The sequence below is a fragment of the Quercus suber genome, unplaced genomic scaffold (genome assembly GCF_002906115.3).
Source record: "Quercus suber isolate HL8 unplaced genomic scaffold, Cork oak 2.0 scaffold_417, whole genome shotgun sequence".
NCBI classification, from domain to species: Eukaryota; Viridiplantae; Streptophyta; class Magnoliopsida; order Fagales; family Fagaceae; genus Quercus; species Quercus suber.
The window spans coordinates 562,775-571,489 of NW_027069868.1; the positions used below are offsets into that span (position 1 = coordinate 562,775).

General features: G+C 38.4%; 1 protein-coding gene across 3 annotated transcripts; it reads left to right on the forward strand.

The window, feature by feature from the left end:
- The first annotated feature begins 618 nt into the window (after positions 1 to 618).
- LOC112029955 (uncharacterized) lies at positions 619 to 7,988 on the forward strand. 3 transcript variants are annotated; one of them, XM_024062631.2, is made up of 8 exons: positions 619 to 892; positions 1,036 to 4,166; positions 4,252 to 4,410; positions 4,530 to 4,709; positions 4,909 to 5,103; positions 6,334 to 6,432; positions 6,510 to 7,160; positions 7,369 to 7,988. In XM_024062631.2, the coding sequence occupies exons 2-8, from the start codon at positions 1,080 to 1,082 to the stop codon at positions 7,720 to 7,722; spliced, it is 4,725 nt and encodes a 1,574-aa protein (XP_023918399.1). In that variant the 5' UTR covers positions 619 to 892; positions 1,036 to 1,079; the 3' UTR covers positions 7,723 to 7,988. The 3 variants fall into 3 exon arrangements, with proteins under 3 accessions (XP_023918399.1, XP_023918400.1, XP_023918401.1); XM_024062632.2 differs by having other exon boundaries at positions 1,040 to 4,166; XM_024062633.2 differs by having other exon boundaries at positions 1,087 to 4,166.
- The last annotated feature ends 727 nt before the right edge of the window (positions 7,989 to 8,715 follow it).

An 8,715-nucleotide genomic window follows, 5' to 3' on the forward strand; every position in this document is an offset into this window, starting at 1 on the left:
ATTAATTTTTTTTATTTTCTATAAAAACTTTCTTTAAATAAATTATAAATAAATGCTCTAAGGAAACTCGTTACCATTCCCCTTCGTAAAAATCTTTTTCTCCTTCTAAAAAGGGTAGAGATGTTGCCATGTGGATGAGATAGTGACGACATCATTCATCAGAATGCCTCGGGTTCCTCCAATTCCCAAAATCAGGAAACAAACACAGAACCATTTATAACTAGTGGGATTAGTTTATCTTATCGCCATTAAATTCAGCACCAATTTAATTTTTGCTTGGACAGATCCAAACGAATAGCATGAGCTGGCGTTTGAGCCCCTTTTGCAAATAGGAGAATGTAAAGCCATCTAAAAAAAATAGGAGTACGTAAAACAAAATTAGCAAAAATTTTAAACTAGATATAGTATTACATTACTATTTTAGTAAACTTATCAAAATGTAAAAATAGAAAAAAAAAAAAAAAAAAAAACAAGAAAAAAGAAAAAAAGAAAAAAGCGTGAGCGAGGATATTACATTACTATTTTAGTAAACTTATCAAAATGTAAAAATAGAAAAAAAAAAAAAAAAAAAAAACAAGAAAAAAGAAAAAAAGAAAAAAGCGTGAGCGAGGTATTTGAGTTCAAACCAAAGAGCCACATTTCAGAGAAAGAACGAAAGAAACTCTCTCTCTCTCTCTCTCTCTCGCCAGCTGTTTCTTCTTCGACTTGAGACTCTCTCTCTCTCTCTCACTAAAACTCCATTCTCTATTTTCGGTTTCTCATTGCTGCAAGCATCCAGCCCTAAGATCCAGTCCTCGAATTCCCCACATTGGGATCTCGCTCTCGATCCGTTGATTTCTGCACCGGCATTTCCTCCGCCGTTGGATCTGAATCTTCTGCTTTGGTTTTTCACGTAAGTTTTTTTATCTGATTGATCTCCAATTCTTATCTAATCTCTGTTTTTATTTGAATTTGGTTTGTGAAATTGAGATAGAATAATTGTCGGTCATTGATGTTTTGATTTAATAAATTTTGAAATTTATTACTGTTAATTAGATAGGAGTCACAATTAGCGGTTAAAGTAGTGTGTGATCGGAACAATGACAGCGGAGATGGATGTACACGGCGAGGTCACGGTGTCGGAGGTTGAGGAAAAGCGTAGCTATCAGGATCTGCACAAAGACAATAATGGAGTTATTATTAATGGGAATGGGAATGAGAATGAGAAGAATTGGAATAAGGAAGATGCAGACGGCTCTTACGTGTTCGTAACCGGAGGCGAAGCGGTTTCGGACGATCACGTTGAGCCGTCGGATCTTGTCGGTGAGGTCATTGTTGAGAATGTCAGCTTGGAGAATAGGGAGACTGGGGGCGGTGGAGTTGGTGGCGAATTGAAGCCTGAGAGCAACGGTGGTGGCGTTTTGGAAAAGGTTGAGAATGTGACGGAGGGTGTTGGGGAATCCGAGCCACGTGGCGAGGCTGAGGCGGAGGCGGAGATTAATGAGAGATTGGAGGTTAAGGTTGAGGAGTCTTCTGAGGATGTAGGAGGGGCTGAGGAGGAGGTAGAGGCGGAGATTGATGAGAGAATTGAGGTAAAGGTTGAGGAGTCTTCTGAGGAAATAAGAGGGGCTGAGACAGAGGCAAAGGCGGAGATTGATGAGAGAATTGAGGTTAAGGCTGAGGAGTCTTCTGAGGATGTAAGAGGGGCTGAGGCAGAGGCAGAGGCAGAGATTGATGAGGTAAAGGTTGAGGAGTCTTCTGAGGATGTAAGAGGGATTGAAGGTTCTCAAGTTATGGTTTCCATTTCGGAGGCTGCTGATTGTGAATGTGAATCCACGCAGGTTGATGATGGGAAGGCAGTGGATGGGGAGGATAATAATAATTTAGAGTTGACTGGGGAAGTTGAAATAATTGAGGAATCTCAGGTTTCAGTTAATAATTATGCTGAATCTGAGCTGGCGATTGAGCTTGGTGACGGAGTGAAGAATGTTGAGGAGGAAAGAGAGTATGATTCGGTGACAGATGGTAAAGAAAATGAGGAATCTAAGAATATGGTGAGTTTGAATGGTCAAACTGATTTGGATCCGGAGAAAGAAAGACCACAATTGGCCGATGAAGTTCCTGTGGAAGGTGCACTAGAGGGTCCTGGAGTAGAGTTGGAACAGAAGCAGAGAACTGTTGTGACTGATACAGAGTTAGAAACAGAGATTGGTAATTGTCCTGTTCCTGTTGATAATGGGGACGGTTTGCCTTCCAATCATACTGCAGATGAACCTTCAGAAACCGTTGATGCTGAACAAAATGGGTCTTCTGAAAATTGTGAAATCTTGTCCTTCCCGGTTGTTTGTGGGGATGATGATGTTAAGGAGATTCCTGTTGAAGCAGACACGGAGGAACATGAAGTGGATTCAGAGCAGAATTCAGAAAAAGCTACATGTCAATTAGCCAATAAGCTGTTAGAACCAGAAGTTGTCAATGGCCCTGTCCCTGATGAAAGCAGAGATTGCTTGGCCATTGAGCATGATCAAGATAGCATTTCAGAGAATTTAGTTAATAATGATATGGTTGGTGCTACTCAAAACACACCAGAACAAAATGGGTCTTCTAAAGAAGTGGAATGCTTGCCCTCCCCTGTTGTGTTTGGGAAGGTCCCTGTTGAAAATGGTGAAAGCTTCCCTACTGCTCCTGATAATGATACAGCAGTAGAAGTGGATGCTGAGAATGAGGCTTCTCCAATTACTGAGAACATTCCAACTTGTGTTGCTGAAGATGATATGCCAGAGGCTGAAGTTGGAAACTTAGATGCAAACAGAAGCATAAGCCCTGATGATACCGAGTTAGAAATCAACACCAAGACTAGCGCTGATGAAATTATTAAAGCTGAGAATGGCCCTGATTCTTGTTCAGCTGATGATACAAAGTTAGAAATCGACACCGAGACTAGCCCTGATGAAACTGTTAAAGCTGAGAATGGCCCTGATTCTTGTCCAGCTGATGATACAAAATCAGAAATCAAGGCTGAGACTAGCACCGGTGAAACTATTAAAGCTGAGAATGGCCCTGATTCTTGTCCAGCTGATGATACAAAGTTAGAAATCAACACCAAGGTTAGCCCCATTGAAACTATTAAAGCTGAGAATGGCCCTGATGCTTGTCCAGCTGATGATACAAAATCAGAAATCAAGGTTGAGACTAGCACTGATGAAACTATTAAAGCTGAGAATGGCCCTGATTCTTGTCCAGCTGATGATACAAAATCAGAAATCAACACTGAGACTATCCCTGATGAAATTATTAAAGCTGAGAATGGCCCTGATGCTTGTCCAGCTGATGATACAGAATCAGAAATCAAGGTTGAGACTAGCACCGATGAAACTATTAAAGCTGAGAATGGCCCTGATTCTTGTCCAGCTGATGATACAAAATCAGAAATCAACACTGAGACTATCCCTGATGAAACTATTAAAGCTGAGAATGGCCCTGATTATAGCATTTTAAGTTCCCATGATAATAATGTAAGGTCTGAAACTGACACTGGTTCTGTTGCCATTGATTCTGAAGAAAAAATATCTGACCAACCAAGTGATGACATGAAGATAGAATCTGGAGTTTCAGGAATGGTCGTTGCTTGTGCTGATGACCAGCATCATTCAATTTCTGCTACAGTTGTGGAATCTAATAAAAATGGTTTGGTTGAAAATGAAGGTGGCTTTTCTACTAGTCTAGGTGCTGATGAGAAATCAGAGTCTGAAGTTGAAAATACATCCACGCTTAGTAACAGGGATATGCCTTGCGATGATGGCCTTGAATCTGAGTCCAAGGTTCTGGATGGCTTAGCTGCTGTCAGTGAAACTGCACTAAACTGTGTGCCAGATGTTGTACATGTTGAAGATGGAGATGATCGGTTGACTAGTACAGATAGTGGTGACAAACCAGCAATTCAAGGAGCTGAGGGTATGGCTGGGATTCATGGTGATGAAACCTCAATAACTTCACCAGAAGGTTCCGCTGTTGATGCTTTGGAAGGACAGAATACTGAGGTGGTCAAAAGGCCATTCTATTATTTAATCAGGGTCCCTAGATATGATGACGAAAATTTAAAAGAACAGGTCAAACATGCTCAGTTACAAGTTGAAGAGAAGACTCGAAGTCGGGATGCTATTCGAGCTGAAATCCAAATGAAAAGGGTGAGGAAAGTTATTGCTTCACAATATTTATGAGAGTAAGATTTTTGTTTCTGTTATATGATTGTTGCAATGCTGCTATGATTAGGTCACTTGGAAGGAGCACGGTGAAAATTTTGATGCTGCCATGGCAGAGGAGAGAAGTGCACGAGAGTTGCTTAAGTCCAAACGCCAGGAGATGGATTCTGTTCAGTCTATGATTAACAAAGTGAAGAATGCAATCTCTGTTGAGGATATTGGTGGCAGGGTATGCATTCAGTTATCTTTTTCCACAAATAGCTGAATGAGGAATTTGTCTGATCCATTTGAATTGGTTTCATTTTATGCAACTATGCTTATCTTTTTCAATTTATGGTTGGTAAGCAGATACGAAACATGGAACATGCAATGCAACATGAAACCCTAGATCTGAAGGAAGAAAAGAAGTATCTTCATGAAATGAGGCAATTGAAACAACTTCGTGAACAGCTCTCATCTAGTATGGGTAGGCAGGATGATGTTCAGCAGGCTTTAGATCAGAAAGACCAAATTGAAGAACGCATGAAGGTACTGTTTTCTTGTTGTTATCATTATCTTTTAATATCTATGCAACTAGCAGGTGACATGAGCTATGCACATTTTAAATTTTCTATACTTATCTTTTTGTTCGTTATTTATAAGCAAGTTCTGTAATTATCAATTAGGTAACTTCTTCTTTCATAGTGATTGGCATTCGATAGCTTATCTGATTTATCAGCATTTACAGGTTCTGAGGAAGGAACTGGATGTACTCAGAGAAAATGTTCTAAAAGCTGAAGCTGTCACTAAAGCTGCAAAAAAGAAATTCAATGATGAAAGTGATAAGATTAGTGAATTACAAGCTCAGTTTAAAGCTGCAGATGACATTCGCCAAGAAGCATACGCACATTTACAGAGCATGAAGAAACAAGCGTATGAGAAGGTGTGTTGTTTTGATATTTGTGTAGGATTACTGCTATTTGATGGCCGAGTAATAAGTGCAATATTCCTATATGAAGTTTCCTTTAGGGTATATCTAGCTGGATTTTGACAACATATAAAGTATTTCTATTTGGTACCAAAGATATCAGACCACAGAGTAGAAAGTTCTGCAAATGCATGGCGGAATCCATGCCCTGCAATACTATCAATTAAATTTGACTTAATCTAAAAGAAATCTTCAATTAGTTTTAATTATAGTTGATTGCCAAGAACCTTGTGGTTCAGTGGTACTACTTTGACTGCCCCATGGGCCATGGGGGAGAACCTGGGTTCTAATTTCCCTTCCCCCTCTTATTGTAAGGAATAAAAAATAGTTGATTGGTATAATCTATCTTATTGGTTGTTATGATTATGCTCTGTCTCACTCTCTTTCTTGTTTTCTAATGCACACGCACACACAGTTAAGGTTCTCAAGCAAGTGCTCAATGGTGAAAACTTTCCTTTGTTTTGGGGTTGTCCTTTCTGCATCTTTTTAATGAATTTCAGTTATTTATCTAATAAATAGAAAATAAAATAAAACTATGGTAGGATGATATACATTAAATGTTGTTAACAATTATTAGATTGATAGAACAGAATATTGGAATGGATTTACTTGTAGGAACTCCAAATTGTGCAGACTGCAGTTTTTGACTAGAAGAACAGATAGGAAATTTTTTTACAATCTAAGTCATTAAGATTTAATAATTATCTAACAAGATGACGCATGAAGTGTTTTTCACCTAAAATATGTTGCACTGGTAATGTGTCAATGTAGTTGTTTATAGTCCTGAAGAGGTGTGGATGGTACTTTGTTTCCTTTTATTCGCACTTTTAGAGTAATGTTTATCCCATTATGTGCCAACTGTACTGGTTGATTTAAGTAGCAAAACTAATCAATAGTTTGCACCACTTTGTTTGTGTAGTTTTCTATTTATTTATTATTTTTGTGTTTTTTTGTTCTCTCTTTTAAAAAAAAATAAATAAATAAATATTAGTAAAACTAATTGTAATAAACTTAGTGTGTGTTTACCACTGGGGGAGGGATCTATCTAATGTAATTAAAAAAAAGAGAGAGCATTATTATCTTTTAGCACTTAACCAATTTTGCAGATTCAATTGTTCAAAAAATAATTTGTGCAAATTTCAGGAACTGAGAGATTGACCTTATAGTTATTCCTTAAATCTGCAGAACAAATACTTCTATAGTTACAGGGATGATAATAATTTAGCTGCTAACTTAGTGACAAAGGGAGAAAAGGAGGAATTGCAACGACTATGTGTTAACCAGGTGAGCTCATGTAGTCCTTTTGTTGCTCTCATCTAGCAAAAATGCTTTAGTTTAACACTTTCAGATCGACTTTTTAGGTGGAGAAAATTATGGAACTATGGAACAAAAACGATGAGTTCCGTAAAGAATACATCAGGTGCAACACTAGGAGCACATTGAGGAGACTGAGGACTCTGGATGGCCGTTCACTCGGTCCCAACGAGGAGCCACCTCTAATTCCGACCGTAGCTTATGAAAGGGCGACCAAGGATTACTCAAGGGTGACCAAGGATAACTCAATGGTGAACAAGGATAACTCTGTGTCCCTGCTGTCAACTGTGGAACAAGAAAAACCTGTTAAACAAGAAAAACAAGTTGTACAAGTGGAAACTGAAAAAGTAAAGGAGAAATCCATTGTGAATACTGCTGAACAAAAGAATCAGACAACTAAATCTAAAAAGCCTGTGAAACCTGATCTTTTGGGGAATGGCTTAGCAACTGTTTCCGGCAGAGATGAGATTGAAGAGGCAAGAGAAGAAGAGAGTAAGCTAACAAAGGAGGAAGAGGAGTTGGCCAGAAAGGCGGAGGAATTGAGAAGGGAAGAGGAAGCAGCCAAGTTGAAGGAGCAACGTAAGTTGGAGGAGAAGAACAAGGCCAAGGAGGCCTTGGAGAGGAAAAAGCGAAATGCGGAAAAGGCCCAAGCCAGGGCTACGTTAAGAGCACAGAAGGAAGCTGAACAGAAAGAGAAGGTAAATTCTACTGACGTTCCCAATTCCATGACTTCAATTGGCATTTTAGCATGCCAGAACTATACGTGCATTATGCATATGCCTCTCTTAGGGTTGCATCCTTATTTGTGCTCTTTCAATAAAATACTTTTTCATTAAAAAAAAAAGGGTGTTATGCCTCTCTTCTTTGCCTTTCTGTATCACTCACCATTGCATGTGGTTTATGCAGGAAAGGGAGAAAAAAGCAAGGAAGAAGGAAAAAAAGAAGGCATCTGGAGAAGAGGCTACTGATGGTGCTGTTGAACTAGAAATTGCTCAAAGCTTAGAAACTCCAACTGAAACTACCAAGGAGGCTGAAACTAGAGAAAATCCCATGACAGTAACAAAGAGGTCTCAAAAACCCTCGCAATTTACTAAGCCGGCCAAGGCAAAATCTATTCCTCCACCTCTTCGCAACCGCGGTAAGAGGAGGATGCAGACATGGATGTGGGTCCTTGTTGCTGCTATGGTTGTTTTTGCCTTGTTTTTGGTGGGGAACAGCAGCTTCTCGTTTAATTTTGGTCTTCAAAGGTTTGGTTTTTGAATACGTATCAATACATCTTATTATTAACTAGGTATCCTATAGAGATTTGGTGAGATATTCCCGTAGATATATAAGCAATTCTTTTTGTTCTTCCCAGGATTTGTTTTCCTCTAGTTCTGTTCAGTTACTATAAGAGGTTTTTTTTCCTACTCACACCCCATTATAGATTTGATTTCTTATTAATTGCTTATGTGAAGAACAGAAACTTTTCAAAGTGTTGTTTCCACTAGTATAATAATAAAGATGGTGATTTAGCATTGTTTGCATCTCTCTCTCTCTCTCTCATATTGCAATTGTAAATTCTGTCTTTTTGCGAGCACTGCAGGAGTAAGATGTGCTTGCTAATCTATTGTGGTAGAATATTCCAAATGATAGATTCGTTGCCAATCTTCTGGTGGTTGCCCTCTGGCCCACACTGTGAAAGCAAAAAATCTGAATCATTTTCTTGGATAAAAAATGGAATCGCTTTACCATCACTCAAATGTGCAGGGCAATTTCGTTTGCCTTCGCTTTTTTATTCATTTTTCCTTTTTCACGGGGAAATTTTTAGCTAAAACTTAGTTTATTATATATAAAGTGTAGATTCCAAATTTCCAATTAGTATAGGATAGGAACTTGTTGAATAAGGGATCTAGATTACACCAAAAATCAATTGGTGTATTGGCCCAATAGTGTGAAGGAAGAAATAAATGCACTCTGTTAAATAAAATTCTCTTGAACAATTTCGAATGTGCAAGCAAATTTTTGGGCTCTTTCTGTCTTTCATATGGGGATTGGGCCTTCAAATGACATATTGAGGCAGATGACTATGACAATAATTTTATTCAATCATAATCCCTCTCGTTAACTATCGTTTAATTTTTATTTAATCTATATAAAAAAAATCCCTCTTGTTAATACAACAGATGCTTACAATCCTATCCAAAAAAAAAATACAAAACAAAACACAGATGCTTACAAGGATAGGAATCCAACAATATATTGATAACTATA

What these genes read in the sequence shown, in the direction of transcription:
- LOC112029955 (XM_024062631.2), top strand. Translation starts at nt 1,080, where the DNA reads ATGACAGCGGAGATGGATGTACACGGCGAGGTCACGGTGTCGGAGGTT. An exon ending in CTGAAATCCAAATGAAAAGG is followed by an intron (nt 4,167 to 4,251) that starts GTGAGGAAAGTT and finishes TGCTATGATTAG; the next exon opens with GTCACTTGGAAGGAGCACGG. An exon ending in TTGAGGATATTGGTGGCAGG is followed by an intron (nt 4,411 to 4,529) that starts GTATGCATTCAG and finishes GTTGGTAAGCAG; the next exon opens with ATACGAAACATGGAACATGC.